This window comes from Mus caroli, chromosome 14 (assembly GCF_900094665.2).
Source record: "Mus caroli chromosome 14, CAROLI_EIJ_v1.1, whole genome shotgun sequence".
NCBI classification, from domain to species: domain Eukaryota; kingdom Metazoa; phylum Chordata; class Mammalia; order Rodentia; family Muridae; genus Mus; species Mus caroli.
In genome coordinates this window covers 53,548,167-53,567,211 of record NC_034583.1, presented here as the reverse complement: position 1 = coordinate 53,567,211, position 19,045 = coordinate 53,548,167, and the positions used below count along the sequence as shown (strand labels likewise).

The 19,045-nt window shown below is 44.6% G+C and overlaps 1 protein-coding gene across 1 annotated transcript in view; it reads left to right on the top strand.

Moving 5' to 3' along the window:
- LOC110309748 (guanylate cyclase soluble subunit beta-2) overlaps positions 1-19,045 on the top strand; it is a 66,320-nt gene that overhangs the window by 34,176 nt on the left and 13,099 nt on the right. Inside the window, exons 6-15 of the mRNA XM_021182478.2 lie at positions 2,185-2,284; positions 3,158-3,309; positions 5,270-5,381; positions 6,581-6,684; positions 8,842-9,058; positions 11,497-11,817; positions 12,678-12,826; positions 13,695-13,841; positions 15,202-15,356; positions 16,810-16,961. Coding sequence (XP_021038137.1) covers positions 2,185-2,284; positions 3,158-3,309; positions 5,270-5,381; positions 6,581-6,684; positions 8,842-9,058; positions 11,497-11,817; positions 12,678-12,826; positions 13,695-13,841; positions 15,202-15,356; positions 16,810-16,961 — 1,609 coding nt within the window. The remainder of the gene's footprint in view (positions 1-2,184; positions 2,285-3,157; positions 3,310-5,269; positions 5,382-6,580; positions 6,685-8,841; positions 9,059-11,496; positions 11,818-12,677; positions 12,827-13,694; positions 13,842-15,201; positions 15,357-16,809; positions 16,962-19,045) is intronic.

Below are 19,045 nucleotides of genomic sequence, written 5' to 3'. Positions count from 1 at the left end.
GCGGGTTTTGTGGGTAGCTGGCGAGTGTCAGCCGACCCTGCGCCCTAGCTGCCCCAGTGCTTTTCTGACCGGAAGAGGCTTGTGGCCCTATGTAGGCTGCGACCAAGATCTTTCTTAATTATTTCTGTATTTTGTGTTCATTGGCACCCTGGGTGGGTAGTCATGTGGATAAGCTGAGACCATGCTTGCTAAAGTGCCTCCTTAATTATTATGATGGTAAAATGGTTAACCTGCTGTCTTTAGAAGGTTCCCTGAAGCATGGAGTGTTTCAGTCTGGGAGGAAGCTGAATCATTACATACACTAACTCACTTTTAGGAATATAAAACAAGTATTTGAAAGTCAAGAAGAAACCAGTTTTCACTAGCATCCCTGCACCATAAAGGGCAGTAGTCTCTTACACCTCTTCCTTAGCTTAGACCAAAGTCCAGTGTCCTGGGTGCTGAGTTGCTGCTGAACAAGCAAGCAATAGGGGGACTCCCTGTTCATTCCCTCAGAGAACCCTCCAGTGACTTTTTCCTCATAAAAACCCTCTACCTGTCATAAGAGGGCTCTGTTGAAGTGTCTACAGTTATTTCTGGACAAGTAATATTTCTTCTGGTATGTTCTTGAGGGGTCTAGTTTTCAAGGGGAACAAAGTGAGCTTATTCTTTCCAGTCGTGAGGTCTCTGAGCCACCAATCTTCCGGAGTGAGAAGGCTCACATGGCTTGGTCACAGGCCAGGTATGGCTACAGCTAACCCTTTGGGAGTAGGTAGAAGCAGCACAGCTTGGTGCTAAGATCATGGAGGCCCAACAATGGTTCTCTCATTAACCTCATTTCAACTTCCCTGGGTGAGCCCAGTGGCCAAATGCCAAATGTTCAGGGAATGAGATTCGGGGTAAACTTCCTCAACCGGAGCTGAAGTGGTCATGTTATGTGAATGGAGGGATGATGGGAACACAGCTCTATGGGTGGTGATGGAGACATGCTATTGGTCATGGGTACATTGCTTCACGCCACCTAAAAACTGTAGTTTATAATGCAGCTATACCATTCTTGGGCAGATACCCAAGGGTTATAGGTCAGCTAAAGAGATGTTTTCTTATCCATGATTATTGCTGCACTATTTAAACAGCCAGCAAATGAAACCAGTCTAGATGCCCATCAGTGAACAGAGAAAATATGATACATGTACACAATTCAGTTTTATGCAGCTATATAGAAAAATAAAATGATGTTTTCAGGAAAACAAATGCATCTGAAAACAATTATATCAAGTGAAATAAACCAAAGTGAGAAGGACAAATACTATGTGTGTTTTTCCCACATGCAGAACATGGATTTAAAATTATGTATTTATAGACCAAGTGTGGTGGTATACTCCTTTAATTCCAGCATTCAAAAGACAGAGGTGGGCAGATTTCTGTGAGTTTGAGGTCAGCTTGATCTATGTAGTGAGTTATAGACCAGCATGGCTACACAGTGAGATCCTGTCTCAAAAATAAACTTACTGCTCTTTCATAGGACGTGGTCTCAGTTCTCTGCACCTCCATGGCAGTTCACAACCGTTTGTAACTCCAATTCCAGAGGATTCAATACTCTCTCTGACTTTCTCAGGCACCAGAAACACATGATACACACACACACACACACACACACACACACACTCAAATATTATGTACATGTACATATATGTACATATGTTAATATGTATGTGTTGGCATCACAGAATAGAAAACGGGATCATGAAAGGAGAGAGCTCAGCCGGGCGTGGTGGCGCACGCCTTTAATCCCAGCACTTGGGAGGCAGAGGCAGGCAGATTTCTGAGTTCGAGGCCAGCCTGGTCTACAAAGTGAGTGCCAGGACAGCCAGGGCTACACAGAGAAACCCTGTCTCGAAAAACCAAAAAAAAAAAAAAAATGAAAGGAGAGAGCTCTTAGGGAAGTGGGAAGTAGAGGTGATGGAACACTAGTGATAATGAAGCCAAAGGGTAAAATGAGGGAGGAATGGAGCCAGCTGGAGGGCGTGGAGGGCCAGTCTAGGAGGAGACTAAGAGTAAACTATGACGTATAAAGGTGCTGTGGTCGGACCCACTACTTTGTATGTTAACCTAGAACAATAAATATATATTATGAACCTATAAAAACCATAATATAAACAATATGCGTCCCCAGTGGGGAAATGTGCTGTGTCTGTTAATTAGGAAATGAACGCACCGTCCTTTCGAGTGGAGGGAGGAGCAGACGGGGCAATGCATCTCCATTACTACTCAGACAGACGTGGTCTGTGTCACATCGTACCAGGTAGGAAATGGATTAGCCCATCCCGTAGCTCTCTAGGGTGGCCATAGATCCGCTGTGAGCAGTGTACTCCACCCCCTGTAGTGACTGGCTTCCTTGTCATCATGATCTGAAGGATCTAGAGATTTTTAGAATTTCTGGAACACCAGAGGGAGACACGTTCTTTAACACTCTGCACAGTTGGTTGCATAGCTATGATAATTCTGTGGAGATTTTTGTAGCTATTGACTCTTTAAAAAAAATCAGCATTGTAGAAAAGCCTTGGTATGTAGTCTGTTTTTGTAATTTTACTTCAAACAGAACTACTTCTGCATTCTAAGTCCCCACACTCCTCCATGGAGGTACGTATCCAGCCCTAAACCTCCACCTAGGTGGCTGGATAGATCATATTCCCCTTAAATACCCCTGCTACTCTGTTTGTAGATGTTACTGATCCTTTGGTGATGTAGACACTGCTGTTGATGGGCAACTTCATGCTTGCTTTCTCCATAGTTTGAATTTTACCCCTGAGCAGGATTCCCAAAATAACAGTTTTGAACACATGATCTTTGCAATGCATTTCCAGTAGAATTTTGTTTCCATCATGTATGGAGTTTGCTTAGTGAGTTAGGTGTCTTCCTGCAATAAAAACATGAATAGATGTTGAAGTAGAAATTATAACGACAGGGACATATTTGGTATTCAAACTCACAAAACTTAAATCTTTGAGTGCTCTTGCCACCGAGCCTTCATAGGATGCCTATGGTGAGGCGAGGCATGAGCTGGGGCTTCATAAATGGAAGGACACTCATCAAGTTGTACAACCAGATATTGCAGTGCTTTTTGCCAGTGTGCAGGCTTCTGCCATTCCTCACCATGGGTGTCATTTTGCTACAGGCATCATTGAAGCTGTGGCCAAGGACTTCTTTGACACTGATGTGGCCATGAGTATCCTCGATATGAATGAAGAGGTGGAAAGGACCGGGAAGAAAGAACATGTTGTGTTCCTGGTTGTGCAGAAGGCTCGAAGACAGATAAGAGGGGCAAAGGTAAACCGGCCATGAGACAATGAGGACATCCAGGCCAAGCAGGAGGTACTGAATGTGCTCTGTCTTCAGACAACACAGTTCCCTAACTCTTGAATAGTGGAATTCAAGGCAAGCTCTCCCAGGCCTGGCTTTATTGACCCTGAGGACCAGGTTATTCTAGGTTGTGATGGGCTGCACTTTGTGCTGTGAGATCCATCACCACAGCACAGACATCTCTCTATCCAAGACAGATGTCCAATGTAGCTAGTAGAACCTTACCTCTTAGTTGTGGCAATCAAAAATGTTTTCAGGCATTGTCAATTGTCCCCAGAGTAGAGATGGGGGGAAAAACCCACTTCTAGCTGAGAATCGCAAAATCAAGGTTAAATTAATGCAGACTTTCTAGGATGTACTTGAGCCTGTAAAATGTTCATGTTTAGAAATAACAAAGCTAGGAATGGCAGTTTATACCTATAATGCACTGGGATGCTGAGACAGGAGGATTGCTATTACTTTGAGGCCAGTTTTGGATAAAGAATTTTATCTTGATACCTCAACAACAACAAAACATGATAAAGGATTTGAAGTTGGAAACTGGAATATTATGTCATAATCCTCTTGCTATGAGTGGATCTTCCAGGTCCTCAGTGCCCACACAGCAAGTGGAATCAGTTGCAGATCTAGTGTGCAGACAAGAGCCTACCTATCCTTGGCCGCCTTAGTACAGCTTATAAGGTGATCATTGCCAGTTTAGATGCTACATGGGTTAGGTGAAGATTTCACTGAGTCCATGTAGCCTGTTCAAACCTACAGATAGGACTGTGATTCCTGAAGGCCTGGGGGGTTATGTCTCACAGTGTGCAAAGCGGTAAGTATCTGCTCACTGGAGAGTATTCAACCCCAAGGAGAGTGGTCCCAGACAAATGACAGCCACCAAAGCCACTCTGAGCCAGTAGCTTCTGAGTTTGTTGTCTCACATCCAAGAAGAAGGAAACAAAGAGCTCCTGGGATGTGGGAGGGGGTTCAAGAGAGGACTTTTGATTGACACACTGTTCTTCATCTAGTAGATTTGGGGAACTGGATAGACACTAAGATCATCATTTTTGGAACTGGTCATTTTTTTAATGTATCATAGTCTGAACCATTAAAAAGTCCACAAGCTCCCTGCATACTCACTTGGCCCAAGTTGGGAGTTACTCATTGATCTAGGGGAGGGTTATGTGTGCTGTGTGACAGCTCATGGTCCACTAAGAGCCATGTACTTTCTGTCTAGGGAGAGGCGTCTCCTGTGGCGAGAGGACGCTCATTTTGTGTGTGAACATCTTCCGCCTGCCAAATGTTTCTTGTCATACTTAACTAGCCCACACCTGTGCATCTCCAGTTGCTACAAATCTTTTGCTGCTCTAAAGGAAGACTGAGGAAAGCATCCTTCCAACTGCTTTCTCCACATTTCCTAGTTAGCCCTGGGACATAGGCTCAGAGCAACACATAGGAAAGCATGAGCCTCTAAGGGTTCCCTGGAGATCTCTCTCTTTTTTTTTTTAAGATTTATTTATTTATTTTTTATTATATGTAAGTACACTGCAGCTGTCTTCAGACACTCCAGAAGAGGGCGCCAGATCTCATTACGGATGGTTGTGAGCCACCATGTGGTTGCTGGGATTTGAACCTCGGACCTTCGGAAGAGCAGTCAGTGATCTTACCCACTGAGCCATCTCACCAGCCCCTCCCTGGAGATCTTGCACACACAAAAATATCTAGCTGCCTTTGGTAGAAAAATGGTGTGAGGGGTAGTTGATGAGTACACCTTAGAGCTCCAGGCTCTTGATCAGAAGTGACCTTGTAAGCACGCACACTATCCGTTCAGCCACCATCATGCTTCCGTATATAAAGATGGGCTCAGCAGCAGCAGCAGCAGAAGGGCTTGTTCATCTCCAGTCCTGTGACCAGGTACCTGTGCTTCATCTCCTTCCCTCTGCAGCCACTCCAGGGAACACTCCTTAGGAAGAAGGAGAGGTATTTAAGCATCCCTGTTTGCCCTGGGGAGAAATCTCACTCAACTGTTGTGAGGGCATCAGTCCTGCTTAGAAAAGGTAGGTGTGCTGTTCTGCTGGCTCCAACTCTTAGATCAGGACAACTAACTGCCTGCTTTGCAGGGGAGGAGCCCCATTCACAAATAGGGCAAAGCTTCCTGCAATTTCAAAGCCCCTGATTCCCACAGAGCTTGGCTTTGGCATCTGTGGTCCTAACTTTAAAAATCAGCTTCCAACTTGCCACAAATCAGCTCTTTTGTTTGTGCTGGGTGACATGGAGACACTGTCATCTCTGTAATCAGGAAAGCCACTAGCTTGGACTCCGTCCCAGATCCTGACTGTGGTGAAGAGACTGGGCACGGACATACTAGCCACAGTGAATTCTGCATTGCTTCTGGACCCAGACCTTGACTGGGGTGTGTTTCTGGACTGGAAATCAGTGGCTAACCACAGCTAGCCAGCAGTACAAGGGACAGAGGGCAAGAACCAAGAAAGTGCATTTCTGTCTCTGTGACATGAGACAATGCAATCCCTTCCAGCTTTCCATTTACAAAGTAAAGGTGGTAAGCTCATCACAGCAGGTCTTTGGGCACGGAGCTGACCTGCCAGCCAGCACCTAACTCAAGTCTGAATCAGAGCTCTGACCCCAGTGGAGGAAGGGAGCTAGATGCTCCTTGTCATGGCCTGGTAGGTCAAATGACAGGCATCTGGGTGAAGGTCTGCAGGGCTCAAAGAGCTGCATTCTGAGTCCTTCAAGCTGTAGCAAACACAACTGACATCCTTTGTCTAGGAGATTTTCATATCAAAAAGGTTCCATTGAGAATCTGCAGCCCCTGCCAAATGGGACTGTTGGTTAAATTTTCACGTGCCACCCTAAACTGTCAGTCTATAAAGCTCCATGGCAAATGTCCCTGATGCTGGGCCCGACACACACTCGCTCCTCTTCTGGCTCATTGTCCGCTTGTCACCGTTTCAATGCCAGCTCTGTTTTCATGGTGAGACAGACTCAATTGGCCCAGAAACTAACTCTTCAGCGGCAGGCAGAAACTTGGCAGGGGGCAGGAGGGCTTCTCAACCTGGTCGCAAATTTTCTGTTTGTTTTAATTTGGACAATAATTGCAGTGGCCATCTGGAGAAGCTGAGGGAGCCTGTGCTAAAGAGTGGGAATCACACTTAGCCTGTGACACACTTAAGATTCTAACCCTGTTTGAGCAGCTCTGTGAGGGCCGCTCATTAGGGCTTTCTTTCTCTGTGTCCAGGGCCCCTTGGGGACACCTTCCAGCCTGTCTTTCCTGAGAGACTGTGGATTGAAGAGGAGGTGTTCTGCAACGCTTTTCCTTTCCACGTTGTCTTTGATGAAGCAGTAAGAGACCCTTTCACTTAGAAGCTTGGGATAGGGCGTAAATCAGGGTTGGAGAGTCCAGTTCACCACCATTACAGCTGTAAGGTCTTAGATCCCTGAGTTCACAGGGCTCAAGAGACTAGACTCTGCCCTGGAGGGTCCCCTGACTTTCCTTTATGTTATAGGCTCTTCTGAAATTCATGATCTTCTTAAGGTAAACATAGCAAGGGAGTTGGACCAGCGAACAAATGGGAAAGCTTATGATCAGAAAGAAAAGCTGGAGGAAGACTTTAAAATTCACTCCAGAAAGACACACCAAGACTGCAGCCTATACCCATGGTCCTAAAAGTGACCTGCCACCCAGACTGCAACAGATCCTCAATCCTATCCTGCTTCATTTCCTGCGTCTTAGTAGAGCGTTATGCTGTGTTCTGGGGAGGGGGGGGGCGGTGGGAGTGGGGTGGAGGTGGCTGTGAGAATGAGCGTTTAAATTTGATTGCTATCAATTTCCCAGGATAAAAATATCTTTCTTTTTCTTGAGCTTGCATGTGACAGCTCACATCCGTAATCCTAGCACTCAGGAGGCTGAGGCAAGAGTTAAGTTCACTGTCAGCATGGGCTACATAGCGAGCGACAAAGCAAACCAGATGTAGATATAGATGATATAGACACAGGAACTGAGCTGACTTTTAAAAATTTTTTTACCTGAACAAAACACCCATGGAAGGAGTTACAGAGACAAAATTTGGAACTGTGACGAAAGGATGGACCATCTAGTGATTGCCATATGCAGGGATCCATCCCATAATCAGCTTCCAAATGCTGACACCATTGCATACACTAGCAAGATTTTGCTGAAAGGACCCAGATATAGCTGTCTCTTGTGAGACTATACCGGGGCCTAGCAAACACAGAAGTGGATGATCACAGTCAGCTATTGGATGGATCACACGGCCCCCAATGGAGGAGCTAGAGAAATTACCCAAGGAGCTAAAGGGGTCTGCAACCCTATAGGTGGAACAACAATATGAACTAACCAGTACCCCGGAACTCTTGTCTCTAGTTGCATATGTATCAAAAGATGGCCTAGTCGGCCATCACTGCAAAGAGAGGCCCATTGGACTTGCAAACTTTATATGCCCCAGTACAGGGGAACCTCAGGGCCAAAAAGGGGGAGTGGGTGAGTAGGGGATTGGGAGGGTGGGTATGGGAGACTTTTGGGATAGCATTGAAAATGTAAAAGAGGAAAATACCTAATAAAAAAAATAAATTATAATTTTTTTTTTTTACCTAAAGAGCATGTAGGCAAAAATGAATTCAGTCAAAAGTACCAGTTAAAATGGTCAGCCACTATGAATGTCTCTAGTGTTTATTGGAACTCATCTGCATGTCACTGCCAGCTGACTGCAGCATGAACACTAACTACGACATGCACTTACCTAAGGACAGTATCTTCCCTCAGAGAAGTGATGGTATTACAGCGGTAAATACACACCCCTAGGCCGAAAACAGAATTATAAGTCAATGAATGCCAGCAATTCTTCAGAGCCACAAGGTTACTAGTACTTGTGCCATTAATGTTCTCAATCCAACCTGCTCTAAGTGGTCCCCTTTCAACTTTTGGGTACAGAATAACAGAAACTGAATGATACACGGGGTTTGTTTTGTAGCTTACCTGAGTTCTTATGGTTTGTATAGGCCCTGAAGCCCTATGCTGGTATTAGACATGTGATGTCAAGGTCCCCATTCCACACTTCCTTCTGGGCATTCTCTAGAGGAGCAGAGAAACATTGTCCTGGTCCCTGGATGAACTGGTGACAGGTCCAGACTTTATTAGTTTATGACAGGGGCCAGGGTTGTATGGGGTAGGAGGTATGGAGCAGAGAGAGAGAGAGAGAGAGAGAGAGAGAGAGAGAGAGAGAGAGCATAGAATGAAGATCTATTGGCCTTGTTGACTATAGTTCTGATCACCCCAAGTTATTTCATGCCTCTTCCAATGTTAGCTGCAGATCTGACTGCAGCTGACATTAAATTACAGTTTTGGTGTGTTTATTCCATTACCGGCCCTCCTTCATCCCAGTGACTCACCAAGCAGGGCCAAGATGTCATATCTAAGGGAAAGCTAAGGGTGAAAGTCGCTTCCTGTTCTCCAGACTGACATGTGTCCTCTGTGGATAGCTAAGGGTCAAGCAAGCTGGAGTGAATATTCAGAAGTATGTCCCTGGAATCTTGACCCAGAAGTTTGGACTTAATGAGTATTTCTCCATCGTCCACCCTCAAGTTACTTTCGACATCTCCAGCATCTGCAAGTTCATTAACAGTCAGTTTGTCTTGAAGACACGAAGAGAGATGATGCCCGAAGCATGGAAGAGCCAGCCGACACTCAAACTCCGTGGTAAGAGCTCATGCCTTCCCTTTTTCCCTGTTAGGTCAGCCAGAATGGGAAGACAGCTTTTCAACTTCCCTCAAGCCAGGGAAGGGACTATATTGAGAACAAGTGGGGCTTTCTACCCCCTGATATTTATACTTGGCCTGACCAGTAAATAACATTTTATATTTTTAATCATTTCTGGTTTAAACATAAATGGACTAAATAATAAATGTATATATACATGTAAGCATATTATATTAAAACATATATGCATTCAAACAGTATATGACATGACCAACCTGTATACTAAAATATGCAATAGTAATTATAAATTCTATAGTTATAAAATTCTGCTCTCTGTTACATGAGAGATAATATTATATTAATTTAATGTCTATCCTTTCTAAAACAACAAACTCATCTGACCTACTGGTAGGGAACACATTTTGGTTTTGTTTGAATTATGATAGAAGTTTTTGTATATTTTAATCTACACTATAGGTGATTCATATTAAGAATATTCATAGTTTGTACATACACTGCCCTATTCATCTCTGGAACATTTTAAATATCTGCCAAATTCAAACTCTGACTATTAAACAGTTGCTCCCTGTTCCTCCAGTGACTGACTTTCTCCCTTCATCTCTGGGACCTGTGGCTGCTCTAGGTACTATGGAAGGAAGTAGCGTCTTGTAGGACCTGTTCCTTTGCAATTGGCCCATTTCCTTTTTCGTTTAGGCTGAGCAATATCCCATTGCCTCCTTGTCTCTACCCACCCATCTGTTGATAGATTTGTTGATTGTCTTACTTCCTCTGGCTACTGTGACTAGCTGTGACTATAGATATCCAAATAGCTATCTCCTTGAATGCATTATTTTAGTCCTTTTGAGCATATAGAGAAGTGGACTTAATAGATCATATAGTAAATTGATTTTTTATTGAAATTATTTTCCATACAATGTATTTTCATCATGTTTTTCTCTTTCTCCAATCCCTCTCAGATCCTTTCTGCCTCCTACCCACCCAACTTCATGTTCTCTTTTTTTAAAAAAATATATCACTAAAAGGAAAAGGGAAAAATAAAATACCAAAACCACATGCAACACACTCTCTCTCTCTCTCTCTCTCTCTCACACACACACACACACACACACACACACACCAGAAACCAAAATAAGCAAACAAAACGCAAATAAAACACACAAAAAAGAAATAACCCCAACAAAGCAAAATGAGACAAAAAGTCTATAAAACTAGCATTGAGTCTGTTTGTGTGGGCCAATTACTCCTGGACAAGGATCCCACTCTGAAGTGTGGTTGATATACCCAGGGTGACTTCATGGATAGCAGGTATCAATTGTAGATAGCTTCTTGGTTGGGGCTAGGAGATTATGCCCACTTCCTCCCCTCAGCACTGGGTCCCCATCTAGCTTGAACCTATGTGGGTCCTGTGAATGCTGCCAGCCTCTGAGAGCTCATATGTGGTGTCTGGAAGACACTCTTTCCATAGAGTTGTCGACCCTCTCTGGCTCTTAGATGTCTACCTCATCATCCCCTGAGCCTTGAAGAGAGGGATTTAAAGAAGACATCCAATTTAGCACTGAGCGATCTAAAGTCTCTTCCTCTCTGCACATTGTCTATTTCTGCCTCAATTTCTCACCTGATACAAGAAGCTTCTCTTGATGTGGGTTGAGCGAGGAATTGATCTGTGGCTTTATGTATAACATGTATAGCACTATGCCATCAGAAGTCATTTTATTGGCATGCTTCTTTAGCAGAATAATAGGATTTATTATGTCCATGACCTATCTAGTGTCAGGTTGTTGGCCAATTTAGCAGTGTCAGATGTGGGTGCCATCTCAGGGATCAGGCCTTAAATCTAATCACAAAGTAGTTGATTCCTCCCATGACATTCGTGCCACTATTTCACACATGCTGAAAAGTGTATCTTGGAGGCAGGTCACTGTTGAAGGTCACAGGGTTCGCAGCTGTCAGGTATTGCCTTTCTCCTCCTGTAGCATTGAGAGTACCTGTCTAGTACCATGAGTGCTAGGAGTAGGGGTGGACAAAGACTGAAGGAAAATGTCAAATAAATAGAGAAACTCAGTGAGGCATTAGTGGCCAAAAGCCTCAGGAAGCAAGATTTCCTGGGATGGTAAAAGAGCAAAGCAAAGAAAAGACCTAGCTGCTGGGGTTGGCATCTCAAGCTCAGAACTGCGGTCACGGGAAGAGTTGCTGAGCAGAGAGTGGCACATGAGTGAATGGAAACAGAAGTGTAGATGATTCTCATGGCATACCGCTAAGAAGGATGGAGCAAGCTGTGCACTGGGTGGATAAAGGGCACGTGGTGTGGATGAGGCTGTGCACTGGGTGGATAAAGAGCACGTGATGTGGACGATGCTTGCCTCTTGCTCCACCTTGGAGGCATTCCGTATTGTCACATTCCTCCCTGTGATGGGCAGGTCAGATGATCTGGATGGAGTCTCTGAAGTGCATGATCTTCATGTGTTCTCCAAAGCTCCGCAGCCTGCAAGAGCTGGAAGAGAGCAAGATGCATCTTTCCGACATCGCTCCCCACGACACGACCAGGGACCTCATCCTCCTCAACCAGCAGAGGCTGGCAGAGATGGAGCTGTCCTGCCAACTGGAGAAGAAGAAGGAGGAGTTGCGTGTCCTTTCCAATCACCTGGCCATCGAAAAGAAGAAGACAGAGACCTTGCTGTATGCCATGCTGCCTGAACATGTGGCCAACCAGCTCAAGGAGGGCAAAAAGGTGGCGGCAGGTACGGTACTCTTTCTTTTAAGGTGCCCTTGGAGTATAGGGAAGAGCGTGCTCACGCTAAGTGGTGCAAACTTTGAACCTAGGCAGATCTGAACATGATTATATCATTTAGAAGTGGCACCGCTACGTGGGCTAAGTGGTTAACCCACATCTCCTTCATTTCTCTTCTCTATATTGAAGATAAGAAAGATAATAGGAGTAGAGTCTGGATTGTTTCCAGAGCAGGACATGGACAAGGAGGCTCTGGAGCTGCAGTGATGACTCTGGGTTCTCATAGAAAAGGAGATTGTATGTCATTTTGTAGACAGTGAGGACTCACTGAAGTGAGTGTGTGTTGTATAGGCATGTGTGTGTGTTGGAGCATATGCCTATATGCACATGGAGGTCAGAGATGTCTGTCTCTATTCTTCTCTGTCTTCTTACATCGAGACAAAGCCTCTCACTGGTACCAGAGTTATGCTAGAGGACAGCAAGCCTCAGAAATCCTCTTGTATCTAACCCTCTCCACATTCAGGCTTTTGGAGGGCTGTTCATAGGTTTCTTGTGTGCGTGTTGAGGATTTGGACTGAGGCCTTCGAGCTTATTTTTTCAACTATTCTGGCTGGCCAGTGAGATCTTGTGTCTACCTGTCTCTGCCTTCCCAACCCCAATCCTAGGGTTACAAGTAATCACAGTAAGTAATCTTACCCTCTGAGCCATGTCTCTGTTCCCAAGTTCATTTTCCTTATAGTAGGAGTGGTATGACCAATTCTGCCTATGCCAGTTTTGACTGTGGTGTAGTGAAGAGGAGGCACCAAAATCAAAATTCATAGAACTACTATTCTGTATCCTTGGCTACCACTGACATGGTTTCTGTTGCAGGAGAATTCCAGACGTGTACCATCCTTTTTAGCGATGTTGTGACATTCACCAACATCTGTGCGGCCTGTGAACCTATCCAAATAGTGAACATGCTGAACTCAATGTACTCCAAGTTTGACAGGTTAACCAATATCCATGATGTCTACAAAGTAAGTGTGTGTGTGTGTGTGTGTGTGTGTGTGTGTGAGAGAGAGAGAGAGAGAGAGAGAGAGAGAGAGATAGAGAGAGATAGAGAGAGNAGAGAGAGAGAGAGAGAGAGATAGAGAGAGATAGAGAGAGAGAGAGAGGTATGTGTGTGTGAGAGAGAATATGTGCATCTGTCTGTCTGTCTGTCTGTCTGTGCACACATGCGCCTGTGCGAGAGTGTGGGTGTGCATGGGTATGATGTGGCCTGCTTCTAGAATCAGGTTAGAGAGGAACTTAATCCTGTCTTCCTTTACTGTGTCTGCACTATTCTGAAAAGGAGAAGGCACACAGGGACTAAGAGAAGTGGTTTAGGAATCCTTCCTCTCTTAATACCCATGCTCAGATGGTATTTTGGTGCCCGTGAGCAGCAAATGGCACTTTCCAGGGCATTTAGTCTCCTGCTCAACAGAGACTTTCATCTACATAACTTACTATCTATGATAGAACATCATATGACCACCCAGGAACTTCATCTTCTCTGGGATTCATTTTTTTCCAAAAGCAGAAAGGAGGTCGGGGTATGGTTCAGAGGAAGTTGCTTGCTTAGCTGTGTGGGACCCTGGGTTCCATCCCTGGCACTGAAAGAAAATCAAAAACAAAAATCATAAAGAGCTTTTGGCCGTCCTGTGTTCCTTCCTGCTCTTTATTTCCACAGCGAAGAATCAATAGCTTAAAAAGATCTTATTGGCAATGTCTAGGAAATGGCAGGCACATGTAAGTGTTTGGTATTGTAGTTGTGTTGGTAGCTGTAAGTGTTAGTAGTGCTCCTTAAACACTGTTTTTGCCCCACCCCTCTCCCCCTTACCCCCACCCCATCCCCCACTCCGACAGGTAGAAACAATAGGTGATGCTTACATGGTGGTAGGTGGAGTACCAGTACCTGTTGAAAGTCATGCTCAAAGAGTTGCTAATTTTGCTCTGGGGATGAGAATTTCTGCAAGAGAAGTGATGAATCCTGTCACTGGGGAACCCATACAGGTAGGGAGCAAAGGAGCTGTGCCCGGGTCAGGTCTGGGGTGTGCTACAGTGTTCACAGAGCATCATCCATCAGAAGTCCTCCCTTCTCTTGCTCATGCTCCTAATCAGGAAAGCTACAAAGAAGGCTCAGCCTCCCCAGACCCCAGAGGAGACTATTGGCTTTTGAGATTTTCCTGTGACTCAAGGATAATCTTCTCTGTGACAGGATGGTGCTGAGCACACCTCATTTATAATTTGTTCAAGTATCAGAGCCGGGGACTTGGCTTTACTGAGCAGCCAACGATTCTGGCTTGGGGAAATGCTTGTCTGGCACGTCCCCACAGCTCAGAGCCCAGCTGAGGTGTAAACTGTTACTGATAAAAATGGAGACCTGGAGAGGCAAACTTGGATAATTTGGTGAAGTTTGACTTTGCTGAAAATTAAACAGGCATTTGTTTTATGACACAGGTGGCATCTATCTACATTTTTAGGTTACTTTGCCTGAAAAGAATTAACACACATGTTCAAAATGTATCTCACAAAGTGTTTATAGCTTCTATACTTATCATAGCTTCAAACTGGAAATAACCTAAATATTTACAAAGAGAAGCATGGAGGAATGAATTCTTCCAGTCTTCCTATTGGACAATAAAAATTATGACTATGGATCTATGTGACACTGTAAAGGAATCTGAAAAAAATGTTGTTTACACGGATCCAGATATAAATTACTCTTTGATAAAACAAGAAATCAATGCTCTCTTTTGGAAGGTGGGTGGGGTTGTGGGACTTTCCCTGAGAGACATAAACGAATTTTGATCTCGTGTGGGACACCAGTAACAGGCCAAAGGAGCAACCGAGCTAAGATTAGCTTTGTGAGGCAGTGAGTTTATTGGGGAGCATCAAATGCAGCTGTAACACTATGAAGCCTACCCAAGCATTAGTGGCAGTTGAGGGAGGCTGCTTACCTGGACCCCAACTCCGGCACTGTTTTCAGGTAGCCCCTGCAGAGACAGCTCCCCTTTCCCACAGACATTGCAACTTTTACAACCTTTGGAGGACCTTGTGAACCTCAGGGCTTTCTGAGATTCCCCATCCTATGCTACATTAGCTTTCTAAGACTTGAAGGCTTCCCTTCTCCCTCCAAAAGGAATGCTTTAATTATGCTCATAGCAGGTTGGGGGAAGCTAACTAGAAAAGGGCACAAGATAACTTTGTGGACTATTCTATATTTCATTTCAGAAATGGTCGCAGCGACATGTGCACTTGTCATAGAGCTAACTGCTTTAATAGGTGTCTTTTCATTAGCTCTGAACCGTGTCTTTAAAGCAAAGGCAGGAAGATTCTGTGTTCTCCTTTCAGTGACGTTCTCTCTACACAGATCAGAGTGGGAATCCATACTGGACCAGTCTTAGCAGGTGTTGTGGGAGACAAGATGCCCCGGTACTGCCTGTTTGGTGACACCGTAAATACAGCCTCTAGGATGGAAAGTCACGGGCTTCCCAACAAAGTGCATCTGAGCCCCACAGCCCACAGGTCAGTTATCCACTTACTCAGGCCTTCATTGTCCTGCCAGTTTCCCAGAGCCGTCCTACTGCCTAGCAACATGGGGAAGGACATGAAAGGAAGGGGCTGCTTCTGGGGCTGCTTATTCTCTGGTGCTACAGGAAATATTATGAGCCTTCTACCAAAACTTATTTTCAATCCTATAACCCCCAGGGCAAATCCAATTTGTTAAAAAATAGAAAAAAAACCCTTTTATTGGGACAAGACAATGGGACTTTGGGGAAACAACCTGTGCTGAGCTGGATGAAGAAGCAACATACACGCGCGTGTGCGTGTGTGTGTGTGTGTGTGTGTGTGTGTGTGTGTGTGTGTGTGTGACCCCAAACAGAAGCTAGAATTTAGCAGTGAGGTTTCTGTGATACAAGAGCTATGCCTTTATTTACATATTGTCTACAGCTGATGTCTCTGTGAGTGGAAGAATCAGGCAATCATGACAGAGATTACAGCTCTTGGTGCCTGAAGCAGTCACTCCTTGGTCTTTCAGAGAAAAATCTTATTGGCTTGATTTGTCAAAGGAAGAAAGAGAATTCGTAGTTGTTTTTGAAGTAGAACAAATGTAAAGATGTAAAGAACAAACCCGACACTGTCTCTTGAGTAGATAGGATTGGCCATATTTATATTTAAGTTTCTACTGGTTAACTCCTTTGCTGTTGAATGAATAGCTCTGTGAAGAAAAGCCACTGTCACTCTTATTCACGTGAAACACATTTTAAAAATCCAGTGGGATTTTTTTGTTTGTTGTTTTTGTTTTTAATTTCACTGTGAGGGAGAGAGAGAGAGAGAGAGAGAGAGAGAGAGAGAGAGAGAGAGGGAGAGAGGGAGAGAGAGAGAGAAAGCATGGAGTTGGATGGTGGGAGGATTGTAGGAGATAAGGAAGGGAAAAACTTGATCAGAATATAGTGTATGAAAAATTTATTTCAATAAAAAAAAGAGCAAATGAAAGAAATCTAAGAAAACAAAACAACCAACAACAAAACGGTTTGCATCGTCTCTGAGAAGGTCAGGAAGAGCTGGTGAGATTCAGACTCCTGCTCTAACCATTCTACTCTCCCACCAGCAGAATTAGAGAGTGGGATGTAGGAGACTGGGGGAGGGGGGGCGGGGATGTCAGTATCCAGAAAGGAAGGTTTTATGGAAATGCCTGAGCTGGATCTTGAACAAGGACATACACAAAACTAGGGTGCTGGAGAGTAAAAAACAAATGACAGGGTAGAGACAGGTCCGTGGTCCCCTATGGCCACTACCAGCTTTTGGCACCTTGCTCCTTACACTGGTCCTTCATACCTCTCTCCTTCCCCATTGGGTCCCTCACCCTGATGTCCCCACAGGCTGTAGGTGTCACCTCAGAGCCACCCTCCTTGCTGTGGGTCCAGGACTTGTCTGTGGTCTTTGATACCTGACACATTTGGTTTTCTTCATCTAGGGCTCTGGAAAACAAAGGGTTTGAAATTGTCACGAGAGGAGAGATAGAGGTGAAGGGGAAAGGAAAAATGACCACATACTTTCTGATCCGGAACCTGAATGCCACCGAGGATGAGATCATGGGGCGACCTTCAGCTCTCGCTGACGGAAAGGGTAAGGAAATCTTCTTGACCCAGTGCTGGATGCTTCTCACTGAGATCGTCAGATGTGTCTGAAGTGGTCATTAGGTCATTGGGTCTGACAGGCAGCATCCAGGCAGTGGACAGCCGCAAGGCTCAGCTCAGCTTTCTTTTCTTTTTTCTTTTCTTTTCTTTTCTTTTCTTTTCTTTTCTTTTCTTTTCTTTTCTTTTCTTTTCTTTTCTTTTCTTTTCTTTTCTCTTCTCTTCTCTTCTCTTCTCTTCTCCTCTTCTCTTCTCTTCTCTTCTTTAATAATATTTTTATTAGATATTTTCTTTATATACATTTCAAATGCTATCCCGAAAGTTCCCCATACCCTCCCCCTGCCCTGCTCCTCTACCCACCCACTCCCACTTCTTGGCCCTGGCGTTCCGCTGTACTGGGCATATAAAGTTTGCAAGACCAAGGGGCCTCTCTTCCCGGTGATGGCTAACTAGGCCATCTTCTGCTACATATGCGGCTAGAGACACGAGCTCTGGGAGTACTGGTTAGTTCATATTGTTGTTCCACCTATAGGATTGCAGACCCCTTCAGCTCCTTGGGTACTTTCTCTAGCTTCTCCATTGGGGGCCCTGTGTTCCATCTTATAGATGACTGTGAGCATCTACTTCTGTATTTGCCAGGCACTGGTATAGCCTCATACGAAACAGCTATACCAGGGTCCCTTCAGCAGAATTTTGCTGGCATATGCAATAGTGTCTGTGTTTGGTGGCTGATTATGGGATGGATCCCTGGGTGGTGTAGTCTCTGGATGGTCCATCCTTTCATGTTAGCTCCAAACCTTGTCTCTGTAACTCCTTTCATGGGTATTTTGTTCCCTATTCTAAGGAGGAATGAAGTATCCACCCGTTGGTTTTCCCTCCTCTTGATTGTCTTGTGTTTTGCAAATTGTATCTTGGGTGTTCTATGTTTCTGGGCTAATATCCACTTATCAGTGAGTACATATCTAATGACTTCTTTTGTGATTGGGTTACCTCACTAAGGATGATATCCTCCAGATACATCCATTTGTCCAAGAATTTCATAAACTCATTGTTTTTAATAGCTGAGTAGTACTCCATTGTGTAAATGTATCACATTTTCTGTATCCATTCTTCTTCTGGGTTCTTTCCAGCTTCTGGATATTATAAATAAGACAGCTCAGCTTTCTTTCCCTGGACTCTTACATCCTGGAGCCCATGGGCTCATCCTCATAGGATGCTTCTGCTTCAGTTTCCATGTGCTTGTCCACCAATGAAAAGAACTTTCCCAGAGATGCTCCTGTGCTAGGAAACTTCTGATAGCTATCCCTGCCCTTTCACCCCAGCAGAGGCTCCCAGACAGGCTCTCCTCACACACTAGAACCTTCCACCTTATTCGATTTTTTCTAATTGTCAAAATTGGATAAGAGACAAAAACATCACTCTCTAAGCTATAAGAAAGACCGTGGGACTTTTGGATAGAAACCTGGTAGTAAGTTGGACCAAAGAGCTACTGTCTTGCTTGTGGTGTCCATAACAGAAGCTAGAATCCAACCGCAAGGTTCCCAGTGCTTTGAAGAAGATCTGGTCCATCCCCCACACTTGGGACCTACAACTGCTGCCATATGAAGAGAAAAATTCTGGCCTGAGAGGGAACTCTGTGCAGGGACAACCCTTATCACCTTTGCAGAAAGCAGAAGGAAGTGGGCTCAACCCAACACCTGCTAATCTCCAGCTGCTCCAAGGCACCACAAAGGAAAAGCTCTCAATCCAGGGGCCTCTTGTTTACATAGCTAATATATGCTGGAGGACTCTTGACACAGGACACTTGACAATGACATGTGAGCTACAACTCCTTTCCTTGAAAGTGTTGTGGGTCCAACAAAGAGATGGCTGTTTGCAGAGCTTCAGGATTGGATTTCAGGGCGCTTGTCTTCTACTTTCCGTTCAGCTAAGCATCCCTGGCAGGTGATGTTAGTTTAGGCTATGTTTTCTAGATGGAGACTGAGATGAAGGGTCTAGTACAAAGATGATCCCTGGTTTAAAACGCCAGGAGCACTGCTCATTAGTTTTTGTGGCCCCACTGCTCATTAGTGTTTG